Below are 26693 nucleotides of genomic sequence, written 5' to 3'. Positions count from 1 at the left end.
TTTCTCCTGTCGCCAAACCCAGATTGGTCATTTCACATCATTTGAACTACAGCTTCTTAAAGTTGGAACTAAGGACCCTCTGTACTGTGCGGTTGTATATCGCCCACCTGGCTCGTGCAGCCTATTCTTAAAGGAGTTCCATGATTTTTTAGCCTCCACTATAAAATTGTCTAGACTGCTCATCGTTGGGGATTTTAATATTCATATTGATGATGACACTGACCTCCTTGCTAGGGAATTTATTAGTGTCATGGACTCTTTTCACTTTACCCAACATGTGTCTGGCCCAACACATGAAAAAGGTCACACTTTAGACCTGGTCTTCACTCTAGGTCTGAATGTTGATTTTATTTACTCGAACAATATTTTTATCTCTGATCATTTTTGCATTGTTTTTGATTTGTCGTATCATGTGACTCTGTCCCCTGCTAGACGCATGGTCAGCTCTCGCATCTTAAACTCTTCAACAGCAGATGTTTTTTCAGATAGATTAAATTTATCTCTATCTTTTTCTGATGATGTTGATCATTTAACAAATCTATTTAATGCTCACTGTCACACTATCTTAAACGAAGTCTGTCCAGTTGTAACGAGATTAACTCCTATCCTTAAATCCTCGCCCTGGATTGATGATAATATTCGTGGCTTAAAGCGTTCTTGCCGCAAGTCTGAGCGTTTGTGGAAGAAGAGTCGCTTACATGTCCACCTTTTATATCTAAAGGACCTCCTAGTCTACTTTAATAATTCAGTTAAAGATGCGAGAGCCACCTATTTTTCTAATCTGGTCACGAAAAGTAAGGGTAATGCAAGAGTGCTATTTGATACCATTACTGCTATTGTTAATCCTGCATTACCTACTGCACCAATCTTTTCTAACAAAGACTGTAATACCTTTCTGCATTTTCTGGTAGACAAGATCAGCGCTCTTAGGTCAAATATTTCTCAGTCCAGTTGTTAGCTGACCGTTCCTGCCCCAGCCCTGTCTTTCTCATTAGAAAGTTTCTCTCTGATCACTTCACCTGAGCTGCTAAAATTAGTTAAATCTATGAAAATGTCTTTATGTTCCCTGGATGTTCTACCTGCATCCCTATTTAAAAATGTTTTTCCGCACATCAGTTCATGTATTCTTTCTATAATAAATACTTCACTGCTCTTAGGTCAAGTTCCCGCTTATCTTAAGACCGCTGTCATCCATCCACTTTTAAAGAAATCCAAACTTGACCCCGCTGCTTTCAATAATTATAGACCAATATCTAAATTACCATTCTTATCTAAGATCCTGGAAAAGGTTGTTGCTAAGCAGCTTACTGCCTTTCTGGAACAACATAATATCCTGGACAAATTTCAATCTGGCTTTGGTAGAGCTCATTCTACTGAGACAGCTCTCCTTAGAGTCTCCAATGATGTTTTGTTGAGTAGGGATGCAGGAGAATGTTCTGTTGTATTGATGTTGGATCTTTCTTCTGCTTTTGACACTGTAGACCATGTAGTTTTACTTGATAGACTACATCGCTGGGTGGGTATATCTGGATCTGCCCTGAAATGGTTTACTTCATACTTGTCAAATCGTCGATTTCATGTGGCAGTTTCTGATTTCAGATCCGACTCTGCTTATCTTGCGTATGGCGTCCCCCAAGGTTCTGTTTTGGGCCCTCTGCTCTTTCTGTTATATTTGCTCCCTTTGAGGCATGTTCTAAACACTTTTGAGGGAATATCATACCACTGTTATGCTGATGACATCCAGCTGTATATTTCTTTCAAGCATGAACATGTCTCAAAGTTGCAGGTACTAATAATGTGCTTAAAATCCATTAAAAGCTGGCTAGCTGAAAATTTTCTTCAACTTAATGAGGACAAAACTGAAATTCTGATCTGTGCTCCGGATAGATCTGTCTCTAATATAATGATAGCCCTTGGTCCTCTTGCTAAATTCGTTAAGCCTTCTATTAAGAACCTTGGGATAACCTTTGACCCTGCCTTTATGCTTGACTCTCATGTTAAATCTTTGACGCATTCTTGTTTTTTCCACCTTAGGAATATTGCTAAGCTTACCTCCATCATATCTCATTCTGAACTTGAGATGGTTATTCATGCATTCATATCTTCTCGCCTGGACTATTGTAATGCATTGTTTACCTGTCTTAGCAAACATTCCCTGGAGCGTTTACAGGCTGTTCAGAATGCTGCTGCTAGGCTTCTGACTAAATCTTCGAAATATTCTCACATCACCCCGCTTCTGACCCAGTTACACTGGCTCCCTGTGAAATTTAGAATACAGTTTAAGATTTTGGTACTTACATTTAGAGCTCTTCACGAGCAAGCCCCATTATATATCAGTGAACTCCTTCACTTATATACTCCTTCTAGATCACTGCGGTCATGTGATCAAGGACTACTGTCTGTGCATTCTACAAGACTGAAAACGAAAGGAGACAGAGCTTTTGCCTCAGTGGCTCCCCGTCTCTGGAACTCTCTCCCTGTCCATCTTAGAGCGGCGGACTCACTGATGCATTTTAAAGGTCTTTTAAAAACACGTCTTTTTAGCTTGGCATTTGTTTAATTTGTTTTTAATTTGTTTTTATTATTCTTTGTCCTGTTGTGAAGCACTTCGTAACATCTGTTTTGAGAGGTGCTATATAAATAAAGCTTTACATTACATTACATTACATGCTCATTTAGCCCTCCGTAAAGCTAGGACATCTTACTACTCATCATTAATTGAAGAAAATAAGAACAACCCCAGGTTTCTTTTCAGCACTGTAGCCAGGCTGACAAAGAGTCAGAGCTCTGTAGAGCTGAGTATTCCTTTCACTTTAACTAGTAGTGACTTCATGGATTTCTTTACAAATAAAATTTTAGACATTAGAGAAAAAATTATTCATAACCATCTCAAAGATTATTCTTCATGTTCAGCTGCTTTCAGCACTGCTGGTGTTTGTTTAGACTCTTTTGCTCCAGTTGATCTTTCTGAGTTAACTTCAATAGTTACTTCCTCCAAACCAGCAACATGTTTATTAGATCCCATTCCTACTAGACTGTTCAAAGAAGTCTTTCCAATTATTGATGCTTCAATCTTAAAAATGATCAATCAGTCTTTATTAGTTGGCTATGTACCACAGACCTTCAAGGTGGCTGTAATTAAACCTCTACTTAAAAAGCCATCACTTGACCCAGCTGTCTTAGCTAATTATAGGCCAATCTCCAACCTTCCTTTTCTCTCAAAGATTCTTGAAAGAGTAGTTGTAAAACAGCTAACTGATCATCTGCAGAGGAACAGTTTATTTGAAGAGTTTCAGTCAGGTTTCAGAATTCATCACAGTACAGAAACAGTGAAGGTGAAGTGAAGGTTACAAATGATCTTCTTACAGCCTCTGACAGTGGACTCATTTCTGTACTTGTCCTGTTGGACCTCAGCGCAGCTTTTGATACTGTTGACCATAACATTTTATTACAGAGATTAGAGCTTGCTATAGGTATTAAAGGTACTGCACTGCAGTGGTTTGAATCATATTTATCTCATAGACTCCAATTTGTTCATGTAAATGGGGAGTCTTCTTCACACACTAAGGTTAATTATGGAGTTCCACAGGGTTCTGTGCTAGGACCAATTTTATTTACATTATACATGCTTCCCTTAGGCAGTATTATTAGAAAGCATTGCATCAATTTTTATTGTTATGCAGATGATACTCAGCTTTACCTATCAATGAAGCCAGATGACACACATCAATTAATTAAACTGCAGGAATGTCTTAAAGACATTAAGGCCTGGATGACCTCTAATTTCCTGCTTCTAAATTCAGATAAAACTGAAATTCTTGTTCTCGGCCCCACAAATCTTAGAAACATGGTGTCTAACTAGATACTTACTCTGGATGGCATTACTTTGGCCTCCAGTAACACTGTGAGAAATCTTGGAGTCATTTTTGACCAGGATATGTCCTTCAATGCACATATTAGACAAATATGCAGGACCGCTTTTTTGCATTTGCGCAATATTTCTAAAATTAGAAACATCCTTTGTCAGAGTGATGCTGAAAAGCTAATTCATGCATTTATTACTTCTAGGCTGGACTACTGTAATTCATTATTATCAGGCTGTCCCAAAAGCTCCCTGAAAAGCCTTCAGCTGATCCAAAATGCTGCAGCTAGAGTACTGACAGGGACTAGAAAGAGAGAGCATATTTCTCCCATATTGGCTTCTTTTCATTGGCTCCCTGTTAAATCTAGAATAGAATTTAAAATTCTTCTTCTCACATACAAGGTCTTGAATAATCAGGCACCATCTTATCTCAAAGACCTCATAGTACCATATCACCCCAACAGAGCACTTCGCTCTTAGACTGCTGGCTTACTTGTGGTTCCTAGGATACTTAAGAGTAGAATGGGAGACAGAGCCTTCAGCTTTCAGGCGCCTCTTCTGTGGAACCAGCTTCCAGCTTGGATTCGGGAGACAGGCACCCTCTCTATTTTTAAGATTAGGCTTAAAACTTTCCTTTATGATAAAGCTTATAGTTAGGGCTGGATCAGGTGACCCTGAACCATCCCTTAGTTATGCTGCTATAGGCCTAGTCTGCTGGGGGGTTCACATAATGCACTGTTTCTTCTCATTCACCTTATTTACTTTGTTTATACTCCACTCTGCATTTAATCATTAATTGATATTAATCTCTGGCTCTCTTCCACAGCATGTCTTTTCTCTCCCCTCAGCCCAACTGGTCGCGGCAGATGACTGCCCCTCCCTGAGCCTGGTTCTGCTGGAGGTTTCTTCCTGTTAAAAGGGAGTTTTTCCCTTTCCACTGTCGCCAAGTGCTTGCTCATAGGGGGTCGTTTTGACTGTTGGGTTTTCTCTGTATTATTGTAGGGTCTTTACCCACAATACAAAGCGCCTTGAGGCGACTGTTTGTTGTGATTTGGCGCTATATAAATAAAATTGAATTGAATTGAATTGAACATGTATTGGGCGCTATAAATAAAGTGTGGGACATACCAGAAATAGTCACTTACCCTGTAAAGGGTTAAGAAATATGGAAAAATTCAGCAACGACCTGGCACAGGACCTGAGAGAGGCATCTGGCTCTTCAGCTGATCTATCTACTGTTCACTGAAACCTCAGGAAGTCATTCTTAAGGAAAGGAAAAAGGCAGAAAAGACTGAGGTATGCCAAGTTGCACAAAAACTGGACTGAAAATCAGTGGCAACAGGTCTTATGGAGTGATGAATCCAAAGCTGAAATTTTTGGTTCAAATCGTTAATATGTGCAGAGCATGACAGGAGAGAGGTACAATGGTGTGTTTACAGTCATCTGGTGGAGGCTCTGTCATGGTTTGGGGCTGCATTTCAGCCAGTGGTGTTGGAGATCTTCTCAAAATTGATGGAATTACGAACAGAGAGAAGTACAGACAGATTTTGATCCATCATGCAATATCATGTGGAACGAATCAGATTGGCAATGGCTTCATTTTTCAGCATAACAATGATCCCTAGCCCTGCGACAGATGGGTGACCTGTCCAGGGTGTATCCTGCCTCTCGCCCAATGGCAGGTGGGATAGTCCCAGTCCCCCATGACCCTGAATTGGATAAGCGGAAGTGAATGGATGGATGGATGGATGGATGGATGGATGGATGGATGGATGGACAATGATCTCAAACACACCGCCAATGCAGCAAAAGCATGCTTGGATAGAAAACCACACTGTGGAACACTATCAGTCATGGATTGGCCTCCCCAATCATCATGACAAAGTGTGCAACAAAATGCAGCCAACATCCAAAGAAGAGCTTTGGATATCCTTCAAGAAGCCTGGAGAACTATTCCTAAAAACTGCTTAAAGAAATTAGAAGAAAACTCGCCTAAGAGAGTTCAGGCTGTGCTAAGGAATAAAGGTGGTCATACCAAATATTGACTTTCAAGCTTGTTAGAATTGTACAAAAACAGTTTTTACCTCATGTGCATGTTTCCATAAATGGCTACACCAAGACTTTCGCACGGTATTGCAGTTCATTACAAAAAAGTTTGTTCACACACACACACACGCACACACATATAAGTGAAAGATCTGCTGGAGTCGAGTTACAGGCTCACTGTATTGCTAAATATTCATAAACATAATGCTGCTTTTTATTGATTCCTTTCAGGGGTTGTTTTGTTTTCATTTTGGGACGTTCTGTTCTCGGGCTGTTTTTTTTTTTATCCTGTGTGGTTTGAGAAAACAGAGGTGAGGAAACACTGAGCCTTCTGAGGGGCTCCCTCTGTTTTTGCCTGGGTGTTTGTTGTTTTGTTCCGTTGAGCAGTTTCTGAGAAGTATGTCCACTCCCATGTTTTAATCACACTTTACTCCCAATACAGGACCATCATCATCTCAACATTCCCATACCTGCTGCATGTGATCATACACCGACGTGATACTGATCTCTTGTTTGTTTTTTCTTTTTGCCCTCTGAACCACAGAGGACCAAAAGCTCAATTCTTTATTTAGCTGTTTTTCACTTTGCTCATTAAAGGTAGACTAAAGTTGGGTGTCCTAAAGGGACAGTATCCGGCTTATTGTTCTGCATTTAGGAGAGAGGCCTACCCACCATTCAGCTTCTCGGGCAGGGGTCTGGGAATGCGATTTAAATGGGAATAGGGGTTAACTTTTTTGATTGGTCAGCTGCCTCAAATGATAAGATTTGAAGCTGTATCACAGATGCTTTTGGCAAAGTTTCAGAGGCTCCCCAGGCTCATTAGTGGCCCATTTTCAATGATTAATGGAGAGTTTTTGCTGCTGTGTTTGCTTTGGGAAGAGGTTGTTGGGAATGGTCAAGGAAGGGGAGTGGATGTTATAAATGCGATTGTTAAATGAAGGAAACACAAACTCTACAGGTTTGTAAGCCCTTACTGAGAGACATGGAACAGGGAATCCCTCTGATGCTCTCCGCTTTCACTCTGTTATTTTTTTAGTTTCTCCTTATCAGATGTACAGATTTTTAATTCATAAACTTTACCCAAAATAATTCAATGAAATACAGACTTCAGCTTATCATTAACAGGTTTTGTTAGAGCACTTTGCATTAGTTTTTAATCGTGCATCTGAATTCATATCCTCCTCTGAGCTTTTCTGATGAGAGATTTATGCTCTAACATGCTCCATCTTTTTGGGGTTTTGAGGAAAAACATTTCATTGTAATTTTTTTTTTCTGCTTCAGCGCAGCATTTGTCAGCCCACTTTGATTCATCATTTATTCATTTCTAAATGCACGGGTGTGACCATCAAAAAGACTTGTTGTCCCGCAGGACGATAACATGCAGCAGAGATTTAGACTGGGTTTGTCTTGGACACATCTGCATGTTACAGAAATGGGTTAAAATATAAAGAAAGGTAATGGGGCACAAATTCCTTCTTCATCACGCGTCCTGGTATTAGTGGTATCCACTGCTTGGACATGAAGGAACTTGAAAACGTAAGCATCTTCACACATTTTTGTTTTTTATATTAATGATTTAGCTGTAAAATAGCCTCTCAGCAGAGCTTTGCTCATAACACAGTGGCTCCTCAGGGAAGGTGCCTCATCCTTGTGCCTGTATGGAAAAACACTGTGTGATGATGCAGATACAAAAAACAGAAAAAAAAAAAACATTAAGAATACCTTCCCCTTCAACATCCTTCCCTTGTTTGTTTGTATCTCGGAAATCTCTGGAAATAGTTCACATCGGAGGTTGTTGATATGTGTTTGGGTGTAATGTTGGACACTCACTCACCTTATGGTAAACAGCAGTTCCTGTTAAGAGACAGTGAAGTGCCTGTGGCATGTGGTTCCCTCAGACACGCCCAGTACCGGTAACCAGAGGCTCCCATAGGAAGGCCAGTGTGTGGCGTCCTCCAGTCGTGACCAGGATGATGAGTTCCTTCCTTTCCCGCTCAGAGGGGCGTTGTGCCAGTGCACAGACAGGCTGCCGACACCTTGTCCCTGCAAGGAAGTGAGTGTTTCGCAATCCAAAGAGCACGAGACCGGCCAAATAGTGAATGCATATTCCAATATAAACAAACCATTTCATTCAAGTTTAAAATTATTCCTATACATTCAGTATATCAGCAGGTTCCCAATGGAGAGATTGGGACCCTCATCATCAGAAAATAAACGTAAAAAACTTTTTCTGTGAAACACTAAAATAACTTTGACCTCTTTGGGCCTAAAATATATTCCAGGGAAGATGTGCAACAACAAAATCACTTCTTGCTTTTGGCACCAGTAGCGGGTGTATAGGGAGGTTTGCTGCTGTTTTTCCTACATTGAAATACAGAAATGCTCACAGCTCAGTGAGGCTTTGAGCTAAGTTGTGTAACTTTCTTTAGATAATTTTAAATTATATTAAACAAAATGGACAACATGATCAATATCCTAATCCTAATGGGACTATCTGATGACTGCAGCCATGACAGCAGCTCTAAGAGGCTTTAAAAGCTCTGTCATATACAAGGTGGACATCGCCACCATCACCTGACCCACTGGTTTGTGATCTCCCACTTTTAATGCTTAATTTTAGAAATGACACCATGCCATCTTGGTTTCTTTTGGGGTTTTTGAGCCACAAGTGTATACTTGGGTATTTTAACATGGGTGTATGACTGATTTTCCAGGCAGCCTCAAGTGGCCACTGGAAGCACAGCATTTTTTATATATATATTTTTTTTCTTCATTTTTGAGACCCAGAGATTTCTGCTTGACTGACAGATAGTTAAACCAAAATATTAAAAGCTGTGAATGTGGATCAGCTGATGAGACCAAATGGAAAGTCAGGAGATCAACAAAGATCTGTAAAGATCACAAATATTTGCTCCACATTGCATTCAAATAATCATCAAAGACATTTAACTTTTGAACCAGGATGGCATTGTGATCTCTAGTGAGAGTAGGGAGCGGGTGGAAGAGTGTGCAGAGGTGGAGCAGAGGAATAAAAGTCAGTAGAAGCAAGACAGAATACATGTGTGTGAATGAGATGGAGATGGAGATGTTTAAATACCTGTGGTCAACCATCCAAGCAATAGACAGGGCACAGAGAGGTGAAGAAGAGAGTGCAGGCTGGGTGGAGCGGGTAGAGACGAGTGTCAGGGGTGATTTGTGACAGGAGAGCAGCAAGTATGAAAGGGAAGGCTTACAAGATGGTCGTGAGACCTGCTATGATCTATGGTTTGGAGACGGTGGTACTGACGAAAAGACAGGAGGCCGAGCTGGAGTTGGCAAAGTTGAAGATTTTGAAATCTTCATTGTGACCAGAATGGACAGGATTAGAAATTAGTTCATCAGAGGGAAAGCTCAGCTTGAGCAGACTGGAGACAAAGTTAGGGAGTCAAGGCTGAGATGGTTTGGACACATGCAGAAGACGGGTATACTGGACAAAGGATATTGAAGATGGAGCTGCCAGGCAGGAGGGAAAGAGGAAGATCTCAGAGGAGGTTCACGGATGTAGTAAAGCAGAACATGCAGAGGGTTGATGTGACAGAGGAGGATTCTGGGGATAGAGTGAGATGGAGGCAGATGATCTGCTGTGAGCAGCTGCAAGAAATTTTCACTTTTCAACCACAAAGAGTATTAAAAAATATTGTTTCCACATATTTCAAGCAATTAAGAACCAAACTTCAAGTAATGTATAAATATATAGATCTTTATTTATTGACTTCATACACTCAGTTAACAGTGTTGCAGAACATCATTTTCTTTAACACTAACTTGTTAAACTACATGGACAACACAGAAGCAGCTACGAGGAATGTTTCAACTGCTGCAGGAAACATTAGTCATGATTTTTACACAAACATGAAATAAAATCCATCTATGTATTTATGAGATAATAATTCTATAGGAAGTGGAGACTAAATGGATTGATCCATTTATAAGAAGCTTGACATAGATACCTATTTCCATAATGAATGGCAGTGATGATGTTAGGCTGGTATGAAATAATGCAACAAATAATGCAAGTGTTAGTTTCCTACTTAAAAAAACAAAACAAGAAATATTTTTTAGCATGTGACCCTCAACATACGTTCCTAATAATACAACTTTGAAATACAAAAAATATACTTGATATACTTGATAAAGCATCAGTGCATAATCACTCCCTCTCCTCATACACAAATACGCAACCACAAACAAAACATGGAAATACACAGGTTTAAAATAGTCATATTAAACCGGAGTTTTTTTTTAACTCACTGACAAATACTGTTTCTATAGTGGTTAATGGGCATGAGCTAGCTGCATTTCCACAGGATACGTGTGTGTGTGTGTGTGTGAAAATGTGTGACTTCGGTTCTTGCTGTATCACACAAAAAAAAAAAGCTCAACATGCTTTTAAACAAGATTTTACACAATGAACTCACTGCTCTCTCTCACCTACACACACACACACACACACACACCCAAACACAAAGTTTTGGTAGCTCGCACTGCAAGCTTTATTAGAACAAGACAAAGGACTGAGAATATCCCGCCTCACATTACAAACGTGATTCTTCAGAAGCAGGTTCCCTCAGCTTTATCATGAGTGAATACAGCAGCACAAACAGCAGATAAAGTCTGGAATTAAACACTGGGATATTGCATGATATCAGACAGACTGAGCTAGAGCATCCTTTGGTTATTTTTAAATATGAATGTAAATAAACAACAGAGCTATATTACTAAGTGACAGTGTCTTCAATCTATAAATACACAATTCATTTGACTAGTGCCTCTTGAATAAATTGTTCCTATGATGTTTCTAACTACGTCTGTACACAAGAAAAAGACGCTCTCTTTTAGCTGGACCTATTTAAAATGTAAAAACAAAGCATTTCTTTAATACCTGGGACAGGAGGAGGAAGGAGGAGTCTGCATATACAGTAACTGAAAGGGTTTCATAGTCAGACAGTTCAATCTGAAGCTGTCTGTTCTTACTCTCAGCTTTACCCTGTTTCCCCCATAACCTGTGATTTACTGAAACCCAAGAGAGATCCAGAGTAGCCTTCTCCTCTATCACTCTTGGTCAACCTGAGTTAGTTGGGCTGAATATTTTATGAGATTACAGGAGCCATGACCTCAAAAAAGACTTTTCATAATTAATGCTGTTTTTTTACCCCCCATCTGCTTTTTGTTTTGAGCTAAAGTGAACCTTCACATGAAACAATGGAGCCGTATTACAAAAAAAACAAATTCAGAAGTTACTCTCCAGTTTTCACTTTTTCAATAAAATTAACCCTTCATTTTTTTTTTTTTTTTTGTTTTAAAAAAAGGTTTTGATATGAATTTGAAAGATCTAAGGAACCCTATCTCTTTTCTTTTCTGGCTTCTTCATCTCCAAACGCTGTAGCTTGTTCAAAGCTGGAATCATCGTGGTTTGTTTCACAGTAGATCAAAGAAATACCTGAGCCTGTTTTCAGCTGTTTGTCATATTACAGTGAATGTGGACCAGACCAGCAGCTTTAATATTGCCCTACAAACTGGAGAGGAATCACCGGTCTACAGCTTTCCTTGAAGTTGGAAAAAATTGGGTCGAGCTGATTCATGAGCATCCTTTCGTGTTTCCCTCTCAAATGTTGCTACAGAGTCCGGAGATAAGAGTCAAAACAGAGGAGAACAAAGCAAAAGGCCTTGAAGCCGTCATTCTCAGATTCTCCAGGGGCAAAACAGGAGGTTACACAGGGGGGGTGGAGTAGCGCACCACAGAATTATAGTCAGGCGGTGGGCTGTGACACTCAAGGGTGGCGTCCAGAGCCGAGTCATCCAGACTGAAGTCCAGAGAGGGGATCATGGGCTGGTACTTCTCCTTCTCTGCATCACTCAGCATGCACTCTTTACTCTTACTCACTGCCTTCATCCTGAAAGCACAAAGAAATATAACTTATTATTATTATTATTATAAAATCCTTTATTTAAACAGATAGTCTCATTGAGATCTCTTTTTCAAGAGACCTCTGAACCAAAAAACATATAGGACACAATATACGTTATAGATGCTAATGAAGAAAAACATGTACAAGAGTAGTTCCAAACAGGCAAGCACAACCTTTTAAAATGTTTCAGTGAAATCAGAGAGTACAGTTTCATACTTAATGTTATCAAGAGTTTAAAATACGTTTATGTGTGATCAGATAATTTTGAAATCTATGAAAAGCAGACTTGTTTATCTACAGAGTAGGGTTTAATATTTTTCCCGAAAATGACATGAATCAAATCCCGGGAAATGACGAGCCATTTCCCGGGAATCCCGGGAAAAAGTTTATTTATTTTTTTATTTTAATTAGGCCTTCTGTAGCCTGTGTCGGCCTTAACCTATTGTGATATTGTAGAGGTAGCTTTCCAGCTATGTCCTGTTATGCCCAGTAGGGGGTAACGTCGGCTTGATTAACGCAATAAAACCTACATCTCGACATTCGAGTGCTCGAGCTATGCGGCGTTGTATCGTTCCTCAACACTCCCTTAACAAATATAATTAGAATATTCCTCCATTGTACATGGAATTATACCAAGATATTTTACAACTGCTGGTGCAAAACAATACGGTTCATCTCCACAGCATTGATAAAGGCTCAGCCACGCTGTCGTGGCGACATCTGTTGCGCTATATCTCCACCAGTGGAACGCTGTAATAGTCATTGAAAAGTTAACTACCGTACTACACTATAATATGACATAACACAGGGCCTTGAGTAATGCACTACGACTTGGTCATTGCCATTCTGGCAACAGCAAATTTATAACACCGTGTCTGAGGGTTAAAGTAGGTTCGCTGTGAATCGTCTTTTGAAAAACTGGCCAATCCTTATAGCCTAAAAAATATACATTTTACTCAACTCCATTTTAAAAGCGAAATATGTTAAAGCAATCTATTTCATGATAATTTCTTCACACATTAGGCCCGTATCCTAATTCATGATTGTTAGTAAGCGGCTGCAAACGAGGAAAAGAAACACTCGAAGTTAAACAGATATTTCTTTATTGTTCAGGGCAGGCATATTTTATAGGCTATATAATGCAATATAACAATATATAATATAAAATTATATAATACGAAATACCTTAGGGTAAACACTGCCTACGATTTCAACAAATTAAAGAGGAAAAAAGTACAACTGTGTAATACCTCTATTAAAACGCTTGAGATGAAGGCTGAAGCCTTAAACGGAGGCTGAACGTGCCTGAAATGAAGAGAAATGCTTTTCGCATTAAACGAACCCTTCTCTCAATATTTCCTTAAATTTAACATTCTGAAGCTTTCTTTTCTTTCTGAAAGTCAAATCGACGCGTGCGACTTTTTTCCCGGTTTCCCGTCTAACGTTTCCCGGGAAACGGGAAATGGTTCCGATCGCATTTCCCGGGAATCCCGGATCCCGGGATTAAACCCTACTACAGAGTGAATAAAAGAGGTTCAAAAATAGATCCCTGTGGATGACCTGTACAAATGGCAATTGGATTTGACCTGAAACATTTGGCAACTACAGACTGAGTTTTATCAGAAAGATAATCATGAAACCATTTGAGGGCCTGTTCATCGAGACCAACTGAGGATAATTTTTAAATAAAATGCCATGATCTACTGAGTCAAATGCTTTTAATATATCTATTAAAAGTGTCACACATAATTATCAGCATAAGCTTACAACTCAAAATATATTTTTCAAGGGTCAATTTAAGGTTATTTATTTTAATCTTTTATTTAGATGGAAGTGATGTAAAAGGGCCTCCCTCATCTACTGTATATATATTTATATATAAATGTATGCCTGTGCATTATTCTTCTTTTTCAGTGTTCAAGCCTGCATCACAAACAGACTCCCCTAATGGAAAAAATACCAAAGGACACAAGTAACACAACAAATTGGAAAAGTGGGAAGTGGCACGAAAGAAAGAAATAACACAGGGGCCAGATTTGATCAATTAAATGGTTAATAAATGTATAACTTTTTGTTTGTGTGGCTCTTGGAACTACTTTGAACCACTGATGCAGAAAATCCTTGAGTTGACTATAAAACACATCTGAAAGCACTTTGTAAATTGAATAGAAATTTAAGTAAGAGTGAAAATTTGGTGCCATAAGTGGGGTTGACTACACAATAGGCCGCACTGTGCATAACATCAAGGTTCCGATCCTTCATGACAACTTCATTTGATTGCTCTCTCAGTAGGGAGCTGTTGTGATATTCCTTGATTAAAAAAATCCCCCCGTGAAGCTGTACCAAACGTCAACCAAACGTATGATGCAATCAATCATCTTGAGCTTTTCTGCTTCACTACAATATGAGTAATTGCCTCTTATTGTCTTGGTGTTGCTAGGGGTTCCCGGACCTCCTCTCTCAAGGCTAAAGGGTCAGTGCCCAGCAGGGGGAAAGTGACACCGCTGTATTGGAATTTTATCCTGATGAATAAACTACCTGTTAGACTAGGCATCAAAAGTAAAAAAACAATAGTACAGTGCTTTGTAGGCAGTGCCAAGTGCAGGGAGGAGGTACAGTAGAAACCCAGGAAATAAAACGAGTCAGAACAAAAGTCACATTAAGCTGAGCTGAAGCAATCAGCAGGCTATTTGCAAACTGTTCACATCAATTTTAAAGCAAAATTGCTTGAATATGAGTTGATTTTTTGGGGGGGCCTGCCTCTGCACAATCAGCACCAATCACAATCAGAGTGAAGTGAGGTTGGAGGAATGGTGAGGCCTGGGGCAGCATCAGGTGGACCGCCATACAAAAACTGCAGCGGGGGAGAGCCTCGTAAAACCCTCCCGAGTTCAAAGGTGGCAGTGATTGAGTGGCTGCTCAGCAAGGAAGTCCTCCCCTTAAAATAAAAGTCATTCTCTGGATGCCTGGACTGATTTTTCCTGCCATGCCGAGGCCCTGATGGGACAAGCAGACCTATAATGACTCCTCGACTTCAGGTTTTGAAATCTAGAGGAGACTTTGAGTGGGTGTTTGTCGAGGTGAGTCTGGCGAGCTGTAAATCAGTTACAAGGCTTCAGAGTGTCATTAACTCTGCTAAGACTGTCTCTGAGCAGTTGTTTGCGTGAGCTCTCTTAATAATTTGTTGTGCTTTTATGTCAGTTTCATAAGTTTAGACTCTCTTTGCTTAAGCTTAAGAGAGACTGGAAAGATTTGCTCGAGAACAGTTTATCTTACCGCTGTTCCTCCTTTAAACCCTTTGTGTATAAGCCACAGCACTTTGAAGGAGTATTAATAGTTGCTACTGTGCAGGCGGCAGCAGAATAATGAGAAAAAGTTTAAAGTGTAATTACTGAGATCAGAGGTATGACCCTATAAATTAGCTGTGCCACTGAGCTTCACGTGTAAACCTTAAGATGCCAGCAGAGAGCCTCATGAGAAAAAGATTTAGTGAAATCTCACTAATATTTGACGTTTTCCTAGAATAACCTCTAAAGTGAGAACATACTGTCTCAGGGTCTTTACAACGGTTTGCTACATCTTTAAGCCATCAAACGATCCACCGGATTTTGGAGTCTGTCTACGTCACTCCATTGAGATTATCTGTATTTGTTGCCTGGCGTTGCATTGTAGCAGACAGCCATGAGTCATAACTTAAATCAGGCTGGGAGGTATCTCCTTCAGGACTCTTTGGAAACAAAGAGATTTTAGTGCTCGCTCTTAAAAACAGCCAAACCTCAGTCTGCTTTTGTGGTCAGGCCTTCAGATTGTCACCTTCAAGCTTTTTCCCCACCATTTTTCCTTTGTGCTGTTGTTCCTCACGCATGGTTTCTCCAGACAAAAAGGAAAACTAGCCAATGACTTTTTTTTTAGAGGCTGAAGAAACTCTGTGTGTGTGTGTGTTTTGTATGACAGTTATAGTGTCTACATTCCAGCACAGTGGGGAGGTTTCCAAGCAGGTACTTTGAGTTTCTCACAGTGTGTGTGTGTTGATCTGTCACTGACAGAGCACGAGGAGGGGGTGTAGCATACGTACGCCAGAGCTAAGATGCTCAGAGGTCGGCCTGCCAGTGACTCAAAGCGCATCAGTGTCTTCATGTTGTCAGACGAAAGGCCCATCCCACTGTCTGAATGACCCTAATGAAGATTGATTGACAAGCAGAGAGTGAATAACTAAAACTACCAATTCTGTTTTGCATCTTTAAGGCAAGAAATGGCAGCACAATCTTACTCATAAAGCAGCTTTTTTCACACAAAGGAGGAGATGCTGTACACAGAAATACAACACAAATGAAAGATGAAACAGCAGACATACACTCTTTACACACTTTATTAGGTACACCAAATCTAAATGCTCAAATGCATTGAGTTGTTGCCATGTGATTGACTGATTAGACATACATTAACAAGCAGTTGAACGTGTACCTAATGAAGTGGCTGCTGAGTGCCTATTTTATCAAATCCAAAAATAGCATGAAGTGTAAAAAATAAACAAAAAATTAAAAGTATAATTACATATCTAATTATACTTAAAAAGATTTTTGTAGATAGAAGAATAAAAATAAATTCATGCAACTTTTAAACCCAGAGTTACAATGTAAGCAATTATAGCAAGAATTCCAACAAAGTAAAGCAAATAAAAGCAACAGCATCAAACTGCTGCAGGACATCTGGCTCAAACTCAGCTGAGAAATCCCCTGTTACAGCAAACCAAATGAGGCTGTTATAGGTAAGAGGAGAATTTATGAGTTCAAAATCTGAAATATTGTTAAGGTTCAGCTGTCACTGAACGCCACAGTCTTGCATGGAGCTGAAATTGAGTTAAGGATTGGTTGCAGTGCATATTGTGTGTGTTTCTGGTTTGATTTCATGCTGAATAACTTACCTCGTGGTTCTCACTCATTCCGTCCTCCATGGCAACCTCATCAAAGGTTTTTACGCTGGCAGGACGGATCTTAATGTTCCTGGAAGAAAAAAAAAAAAAAATTCTTGGGTTAAGACTCCAAAGCCCCCTATAAAACATCCAGTTACTGTTCAGAGAGTCATTTGATTACACTGGAGCTAAAAGGCCAAGTTCAGCAACAAAACCACAGGAACTTAATCACTTACGTCAACAATGTGGCGCATCTATGACATTGTACTTTGAAAACACACCTTGTTTGCTTTGCATTTCAACACTCAGAGGCTAAAACAGCAGCTTAATTTAACCTAAAGGGTAGCTGTTGTTACTGCTTTTCGGCACCTCCTCCAAAAACACACTTGGGGGACCTGTGAAAATCTGAGAGCTCAACAAATATTATTTTAAGTGGACATAAATCTTGAAGCTTGCTTTATAGTTTCTGAGGAAATTCCTCACAGAAGCCACAATACTGAAGGCTCGCAGACTATTGAGCTGACGTCTGCGTATTTCTTATCACTTGCCAATCGGGTCTCTCATTGTGCTCAGGTCAGACCTAAATGTTCTCCTGGTAGAGTTTAGTCTGAACACTATGGGAACAATAATTGTTTTGGATATTTTTCAGTAAAAAAAATGGGGAAATGATTTAGGTATTTCCTTTGTAAAACAGACTCTGTGCTGTTCGCCTCTAACAGTCTGAGTATTGGTTTACATGTACATAAGACAAGGTGATTGATTTCCTTTGAATGTCTTAACAAGTTCACTGGGGAGCGCAAGACTTGAGCCAAGAAGACCAAAAGACTGCAGCAAAGTTAGCAGCCCTGTGGGGCTGTAATTCATAACACTGAATACTGGGCAAATATAAAGTTTGACCTGACGACAGTTCTACATTACAAGATAAGAAAGAGAACATTATCACATATGATCCTGAAGGAGGCTTGAATGTTTCTCCTAAATGTCAAAGCATCTCCTTGTCCCCTCAGCTATGAGTGGGAGAAACCTGCAGTCAGGGGTGCGACCTGGCCAGTCAACCAGCAACATTGCCTCCTTAGCGATGATGGTGGCTTTTCCATCTTTTGCCTCTGGGAATAATGTTTTGCAGACTGTAATCTATCCACCCCGTGTTTCCTTTAAACCTAGTGGAGTTTTTAATCTGAGGTTTATGACTAATGAAGTGCTACAAGTGAGTATTTATCTATTTACACTGCTACTAAACCACAAAAATTAGAAGAATGGCCACAGCTGGACGTCTGAGTTAAAAATTAATGAAAAATAAAGACAGATAAAGGAAATTTGTTTTTGTACATTAATCTCTGGGTTTTCTCCGGTACTCCGGTTTCCTCCCACATTCCAAAGACATGCACTTACTGGGGTTAGGTTAATTGGCTACTCTAAATGGCCCATAGGTGTGGATGAGAGCGTGAATGTGAGTGTGAAAGGTTGTCTGTCTTTCTGTGTTGGCCCTGCGACAGGCTGGCGACCTGTTCAGGGTGTACCCTGCCTCTCGCCCTATGACAGCTGGGATAGGCTCCAGCCCCCCCGTGACCCTGAACAGGATGAGCGGAAGCGAATGAATGGAATGGAACATTAATCTAAAAGTGGTGAAATTTTAGCAAAGATTAAAAAAAAGCAAAAATATTAAAATTTTGGACTTTATAAATAAATATGTTGACATGCTGGTGGTGCTAGAAAAAATACCAGAGGATCTCAAAAGCAAGGATTCATCCAATCACATATTTTATTTGCCATGTACAAGATTAAAGTAGGTATAAAAATTTCAAAATTTCATGGCAGTCGATGCAACTGTTGAGGCAAAGTTGCAGTCTGTTGACATGTACGGGTTATTTACACCACCAGTGCCATATGTATTTCAGTAGTACAGCTGGGAAGAAAGCACATCTGCCCTTGAGTACTTTAGTCTGTTTTATGTAAGCTAGCTCATGAAAAATACTCCATGTTCTTACCAGGTGCTCCCTGAGTCGCGGTAGGAGATTGGCCGTGTCTCCTCTGATGATACTACAGCAGTCTGGTCTCCCACCTTTGCCAGCAAAGCTGTGTTGATGGGTATGTAGTGCTTACCCTCCTAAAACAACGAAACAAGCAGATTTATGATTGATGCTATATGCGCTGTGCAAACACACCCCTCTTATAGGTTGTGGTGAGCAGCCAAAGAAACCAGATTCATGCCTCAAAAATCCATAACCATATTCATGAAGCTGGAACAGGTAGCAGCAGAGTTCATGACCGACCTTCTTGCTCTGTAACACAAGCTTTAGTAATGAAAGTCAAATCCCTTCGTTGTTCTTCCTGTCCAGTCTGATTTGTTTCTCATGAAAGTAGCTTTCACAGACTCATTTGTAATGCAACAGTTTTCATGTGATGTGATGTGTGCCCTTGTCTTTATCTCTTATTACTTCACTGGACAATCTACAGTCTTCTGAAGAAGTGAAATATAATTCCTCCTCTTCGACTGAAAGTGATCCAGTTTTGTTCAGGTTCTAACCAATTTTCTATCCACATTGATAACTGAGAATAAGCAATCGTCTTTCTTTAATATCATTCATCTGCTTCAATTGTTCCTATTCTTCTACCAAAAAAAATGAGCCCTTTTTCTTTAAAAAATGTCAGTGGTTCATTTAGGCTGTACTGTTTTATGGAGGTGGTAATAACTGTTCATATTCATTTGAAGAGAAGAGGAAAAAGTACACTTAATGTGCAGCACAGTAGGAGAGCAAGGTATTTAGTCTGCATGGATCCACTCTGGTTTTAGACTTTTTGACACATGCAGACATGCAAACCACAGAAAGTGACCTTATTAAGAGTGAGTGGAATTTAGTCTTCCAGGCCGTTTTAGCAGCACGGGAACACAGGTGTAAAATTTCCCATAGTTGCTTCAGATTCAGGGCCGTGGATTTATCACACAGTCATGCTCTAATGGGACATTTTGGGCCTGATTTGCTAATCGTATGCGGCAGTGGAACACCCTCTTTTGATGTTATAAAGCTACTGTTGGGATTTTGTAAAGAGGTGCTCACTTTGTACAGTGAGAGGAGCAGTTTGCAGTGTCTCAGGTTTAGTCACACGTCTGCACAATCCACAATGAAAACTTGACTTCTCTCTTGTATCAGATCTGTTACATACCATATTGACATATCTGTCAATATATAGAAATTAATGGAATTTATAATACAGAATACTGACTTTAATTAAATAGCTGCAGCATCACATAGAAATGCAGGGAAAAAAAATGAGCAATAACTTCATTAACATGGTCCAGGCTCTAATGATAAATAATGTTCTCTATTCTTGAAATCTTACAGTTCGGCTGTAAGACACAGATTTATACATTGAATAATCTGTAATAAAGCAGCCCTTCTTTGGATAAATCCTGCAGTGTTCCAGAGCTGTCAGATTTATCCAGGGATCACACACATTTTTCCACACGCAGTGCATAGTTAGTTCTAGCAGAAGAGTTCGATTCTCTCTCAGGTGCCTGTCATTGATTTGAGCTACCGTGCTGTTTCTATAGAGAAACACATGCACGAAACCGCCGCTTACACTGTATTATTCTGGTTAGCAGCTTCCTCGCTCCTTCAGGTCTGCTCGTTTCTGCCCTCCCAGCCTGCACTACTCTTGAAAGAACGCTGATTTTTTTAATTGAAATGAACTGGCTCTGCCTTTGATAATTAGAGTATAGTTAGTAGATCACACACAGAACTTTAGCCTAATGCTAATTTTCCTCTTTTAATAATTCTGGTGCTTTAAGAGAATAAAGACAGTGTTAATGGACGTGATGCCAGTGATTTTCTTCCTTTCACAAGTCAAAATGTCTGTGGCTGAAAGGGTTTTCTGGACTCTTTCACGTGTGTTTCATTTCACTTCTGTATAACATATTTAGACAAAAACCCAAATATTACGACACATATTACGAATATTAAGTCTTGTCTTTGTTATATCATAACAAAGAGCTGTTCAGACTTCTGACAGCTGTATAAAATCTACTCTGTGTGTCTTTTCATTCCAGACAATGTTATCATGCCTCACACAAACAATTACATTGTTTTTTTCCCCCATGTGTTTAGCAGTGCTGTTTCTCTTACGAGACTGATGGTGCCATTTCAAGTGTTTGTGCTGAGTGTTGCTTCCGTTCTCAGTTACATCCAGTAAAAAATTTCTTTTTTGCCTGTTAATTACCAGCAGTGTTTCTGACTCATTCTGCAGATCTAGTGAGTAATATTGGTAAAATTGTTCTTGTATAAAGCCGCAATATGGTCAGAATTCCTCCCTCATCTGGGGATTTAAACTTAAAATATGTCAGCGTTTCTCAGAGAAAACACTTCAATAAATCTCTTTCGAATCTCCTCATAAACTCGCAGTTTTGGTTTACACCAGAGCCCGACAGCGGATCCTAACAAACAGTTTGGTGTTTAAACAGTGAAACTTGAACTCTACAATACGTAGTGTTTAACTGGTAAATTTTTGTTCGTCATACCTGTTGCACGCTGGCCTGAAGCAAGTCTCCCAGCCTTTCCACCAGCTCAGTGAAGGTCGGTCGCTCCTGGGGCTTACCCTGCCAGCAGTCCAGCATGGTCTGATATCTGTGAGGAAAGAGCAAAGGTAAATACTGGATGGATATTCTTAAAAGTCAATGCCAAGAACAACATTCAGCATATTTGGGTTGATGCATTGTAAAATGTAGCACCTTCAGGAAGAAAAACATCTACCTCCAGAGCGGTGGTTCTTTGTCTCTTTCACCATTTATAAACAAACCTCTTTTCACTAAGCAACCACATGTGGTCCACCTCTAAATCAGCTGCCACACATACGCTTCTGTACTCTGAGTAAATGCTGAGCCTCTGGGACTGTATCAGACCCTGTCTTGGTTTTGGGTGTGAAGAACAGTAAGAACACACAGCCTTGCTCAGGTCTCTGAAAAGCTGTCAGCCTCTCTGCCCACGTGGGAAAACTCAGCCTTTATGTGATTTTCCATTGCAATGCCCTGCTACATTTCGTGAAGGAATTTTGAAACAGAGCACCTTGGTTTCTGTTTAAATTACATTCACAGCACGCTACTGATTGGGATCAATCAATGACGGACCCCTTTGTGGTTTCAGCTGCAGTAGCTACAGTACCACATTCCCTGCAGAGATCTTAAGTTATATGTAAATATAGACATTGTTATTCCATTTTGGCATCATATTTAGTCAATCTCAGATCTGAGGACTTTGAAAAGCAGTTGGCCTGTTGCTGCTATATTGACCCAATCTCCTTTCAACAGAGGCCAGCTGAAAGAAGCTGAGGTACTGGGATTCCCAACTTGATAAATGCACTAGTCCAGGTGCTAGCCCTCCTAACAGTGACAGGATGCAGAGAGCACAGCCCTTATGCATATCATTGAGGAGGAAGTAGACACATTGTATGACTGCACAATTTAAACCACATTTCCTGCCTGGTCCGTAATGAGAATAAATAGCACGGGCCCACATGTTTAGGGGTCTTGAGGGAGTCTGGTGTTTCTGAGGGGGAATGATTCTGAAGAAGTGAACTACTTCATATGGTTGGGCAAATGTGGCAGGATGGGAAATGAGCATCCTATTTATTGTACTCCCACTCTCTGTATAAATTCCTATGCAATGCATCAGGATGGGGGATCTTATTAGCAGGCGGCAGACAACATTCCTGATGAATCAGGGCTGTGAGAACACAAATTAAATGACACTCCCTGCAACCTCATGTGGTTTTAATCACTCTTATATTCCGAGTTTGGGATGAGGGTCAAGATGTCATAACCTGGGCTTAGGGACACCTGAGATCAAGTGCAGAAGTCTCATGGGGATCAAAATAATTCCACTCTCTGACTCAGAGTGAAATGCGGTGCATCCCATTTAAACTGATATCAGCTGGTTTTATCTTGGCTTTAAATTAGAGGCAGGCCTCACAGCCATAAGAATGCAAAATATGTAACCTGGTAGGCCTATTTCAGCCACTGGACTGACTGAACTGAAATGGAAAACACGATGGATTCTTGGCACCAGAAGGTCTGCATCTACAGAAACAGCCTGGATTAGATTTTGTGAATCATTTCCAATCATGGCCTCGTTTGCAAGGCTAATAAATTAATTCAGTTACCTTTACTTGGCACAAGATTCTGAATCTTTTGATACCATATCATTACTAAGCGGATGTGCAGCATTAGTCTTTCAAAATAAATACTATTTGTGAATTTTAACTAAGTGAGGCGTGTTAAATTAAATCCAGACACAACATATGCACACATGTTTGGCAAGAGCTGCAGAACTCTGACTGTGATTGCAGGGTCTGGATCAGTTGCATGCTGAGTAGATCAGACTTATTACAAAAAAAGTTTGACTAGCTGCTTTACAGACTGACAAAACTGACACCAAAGAGGAGGACTGTGTTCTCCCACACATATTTATGTCTAGCTGAATCTTCCAGTCCTTTCTGAAAAAAGAAAAAGAAAAAGAAAAACTCCTCTAAAGTAGGCATTTAAATGAACTGCTAAGTTACATCTGCACCACTGTCAGTCAGAAAACGTTTCATAGCTCCAAGCACGCCGCTGCAGAGCGAATTTGCAGCTAATATTTCCTCCTGCAACTTTGAGAGTGGGATAACACATGATTCTTATCCAGCACCCCTGACCTGCTGGTGCAATGCAAAGAGGGAGAAGGAAACAAGACCTCCTCTTAGCTGCAGATTGATATGGGAGGGTTTATTTTCTTGGAGTTTGAGAGATGAACACATGGCCAGTGATGTGGAGTTTGCTGCCTGAGATATAAACATGCCTTCAAACTATAGGGTATATTTTTGTTTCTTGAAGTCAGTCATGGATTTTTAAGTCAGAATAATTGCTTAGAAACACTGTCTCCTTCACTGCTTCCTCCTGCAGGTGGACAGCACAAATTTTGGGTTCATTTGCAGTTTGAAGTATATTTTAGTCAGAACGCCTCCTGTTCTTTTGGTTAAACACAGCCAAGCCTAGAGAATAAACACATTTGAATTCTCATACAAAAAGATGATACACTGAATTATAGCTGTAATGAATTCTTACATTTCAGAGGAAGCATATTCTGGCGCTCCCATCCTGGTCCCTTCTTTCAGTCTGCAGCAAAATTCTTCATCAATCTGCACGCCCGGGTATGGGGAGGCACCTGGGAGAGAGACAAGGTTGTTTGTTATTTGTTTTTCATAAAAGGGGTATACACAGTCTATTTACATAACTACATGTAAATATCATATGTGAAAAAATTACCACATTGAATTAATGTGTACATGTCTTATAATTCTTACTAGAGTTAACACTTATTATTTAAAGGAAAGGAAAACAATCTCTAATTTGTTTTTCTATTTCTTATTGCAGTGGAAACATGGAGGTGAAGAGTGATATAAATAATTATGTGCAGTAATGTAGTATTACCATAATAGAATAAAGTGACAAAGCTAAGTTGTCAGTTGTTCTGTCACATAAAAATATCTCCCAGATTTGGATAGTGTAACAAATACTGTGTTCAAACCAATTTAAATTAAATATAAAGGACTAATGGATAAAAATGACTGGATAATGTAACTGTGGTCCCCTGATGATATTTAATAAAACCCTAATGTTTTCAAACTCATGAAACTGTCTAAAGCATCACTCACCAACCAAATGGTTCATTTTATTTACTTTTGAACTATAATGTTGGGTATAAAATTTTAATGCTTGGCTTCCTATGAAAACATAACATGAAACACTAATGGGGGATCCAGTTCCCAGTTTTGGTGGTTTGGGGAAATAATGCCCTTTTTTGGAATTATTTTTCTTTGCTACAATCCCAGTGCATAATATAACAAATCATTTTTGTGGCTACCCAGATTCATACAGAGCTACAGATTCAGTAAAGTAAGTAAAATACACAACATCAGCTCCAGCTGTCACCGCTCACATGGTTCATATTTCTAGATGCGGCTCATGTCGTCACAGTGTTTCTTGACGTGAGATTTTGTGTGTAAACACATTAAGAACTGAACTCTTAAATGATTGCGCTTACCCACTGCAAAGGGATTTTAACATCTAACCTTCCAACAAAACACACCGAATTTTAAAGATCTAGTAAAGTTCCTATTAAGGTTAAATGTACAGATGTGAATAATAAAAAATATTTAGGTCAAGATTACGTATTTTATCCATCCATTTTCTTCTGCTTATCCAATTCAGGGCTGCGGGGGAGCTGGAGCCTATCCCAGCTGCCACAGGGCAAGAGTTGGGTCACACCCCGGATAGGCTGCCAGTCTGTTGCAGTGTTAACACAGAGAGACAGACAACCCTTCACACTCACATTCACACCTATGGCCCATCAGAATTAGAATCACCAATTAACCTAAAACACGCCTTTGGACTGTGGGAGAAAGCCAAAGTACCTCCTGCTGTGAGGTGTCAGTACTAACTACTGCATCTCCGTTATGTTTTTTAATCCCTTTTTTTGTGAGTTTCCCTCTAAATATAAATGAAATGGTTTAATAAATAATAAACACACAAATTTTAAACACATGACATCTGGTTATTATGTACATGAAACACATGAGGTTTATATTTATTTTTGATTGCATGCATATTAAATGAATTTACTTTATCTTAAAACTATGCAGTCCAAATGAATGGACTGCATAGTTTAAATACAAAATACATCATATCATATCTTACTGTAAGCTACTCTAGATGTATAAATTATGTTTACTTTGTTTAATTATTATACAAATATCCTTTGGTATTTCCACATTCTTAAACATTTTAATCAGCTTTGTTGTATCTGATTAAGTACAATAAATATCAAGTGGGCCTGGTATAGTGTTCAATATCACTAGTGCACTAACAATCTGGATATATGAACTCAAAAAAATTTAACCGACAAACTTTTGGTTCCCTTTTCTTACCCAAATGTCTTCCAGACATCAAGTTGCACTACTGGAAAGCTGCAAAGCTGACTTCTTTGTCATTTTTTTTCTTGCTCATTTTGTATCCTTGTTTTGTGATTTATTTTTCTAAGGCTCAGCTAACACTAGCCAGATGTGTGAGTGTTTCTTTAATGGAAAGAGTCGTGATAAGGTGCTGAGTGAGGTAGAGTAAGAAGGCCAAAAAGAAATAAAGAGAAGATGAGCTTAGATAGCATGATGTCATGATGACATCAGCCTGCTTTCCATTGAAAAGAATATACAACGGGACACACTCTTTCTTTCAATGGCAGCAGGCGACGACACCAAATGATGATTCATAAGCAGCACATTTAAAAGCACTTTCTCTTATGCTCTTATGCTTTCCCTGCTCCCGTGGTGACACTTAAACATACGATATTTCATGTTGTCATGTTGTATAGAAATGCGTGATGAGTTCTGTGCTAGAGTGCACATGCAATCATGGACCAATGCACAATTTTGCCTTAAAGGCTGCAGTGGTCTCACAGCAGGGGCACACTTTTACACTGATCTTGCTGCTTGGTCCCTGTGAGTTTATGTTGCCAGCTGGGAAGAAACAGACTGCTTAAACAAGAGGCGCTCCCTTGTTTTAATGTCCCATGCCTGTGCTAATATTCACAGACACTGATTGCTTTTTTTTTTTCCTTTGGATTTTTGTATGAGTGCCAGGAAATAGTTTTCTCAGACTGGCAATAGAAGTCCAGGCCCTTTGTCCCAAAGGCACAATTACCCAGTGGAAGAACACAGTTATTACCCAGTACATCTGGTGAGGCTGTAAAGCTGGGGGCACTAAACAAGTCCATCATCAAGATCTCTTTTTGCATATCCAACCAACCATCCATTCATCCACCCAGCCATTATTTTAACTGTTTATCCATTTAAGCACTGCAGGACTGCACATATATACTTTACTGTGTGTAAATGTGACGTA

At 39.7% G+C, this 26693-nt stretch overlaps 1 protein-coding gene across 1 annotated transcript in view; it reads right to left on the bottom strand.

Annotated features, from left to right (window-relative positions):
* Nucleotides 1-9626: 9626 nt before the first annotated feature.
* kdrl (kinase insert domain receptor like) overlaps nucleotides 9627-26693 on the bottom strand; it is a 47306-nt gene continuing 30239 nt past the window's right edge. The window contains exons 25-30 of the mRNA XM_030739036.1: nucleotides 23862-23961; nucleotides 21285-21390; nucleotides 18757-18875; nucleotides 16781-16859; nucleotides 15932-16032; nucleotides 9627-11841 (exon numbers count right to left, since the gene is read on the bottom strand). Coding sequence (XP_030594896.1) covers nucleotides 11658-11841; nucleotides 15932-16032; nucleotides 16781-16859; nucleotides 18757-18875; nucleotides 21285-21390; nucleotides 23862-23961 — 689 coding nt within the window. The 3' untranslated portion in view covers nucleotides 9627-11657. The remainder of the gene's footprint in view (nucleotides 11842-15931; nucleotides 16033-16780; nucleotides 16860-18756; nucleotides 18876-21284; nucleotides 21391-23861; nucleotides 23962-26693) is intronic.

Source organism: Archocentrus centrarchus, chromosome 10 (assembly GCF_007364275.1).
Source record: "Archocentrus centrarchus isolate MPI-CPG fArcCen1 chromosome 10, fArcCen1, whole genome shotgun sequence".
NCBI classification, from domain to species: domain Eukaryota; kingdom Metazoa; phylum Chordata; class Actinopteri; order Cichliformes; family Cichlidae; genus Archocentrus; species Archocentrus centrarchus.
This window is presented reverse-complemented; position numbering and strand designations above follow the sequence as displayed.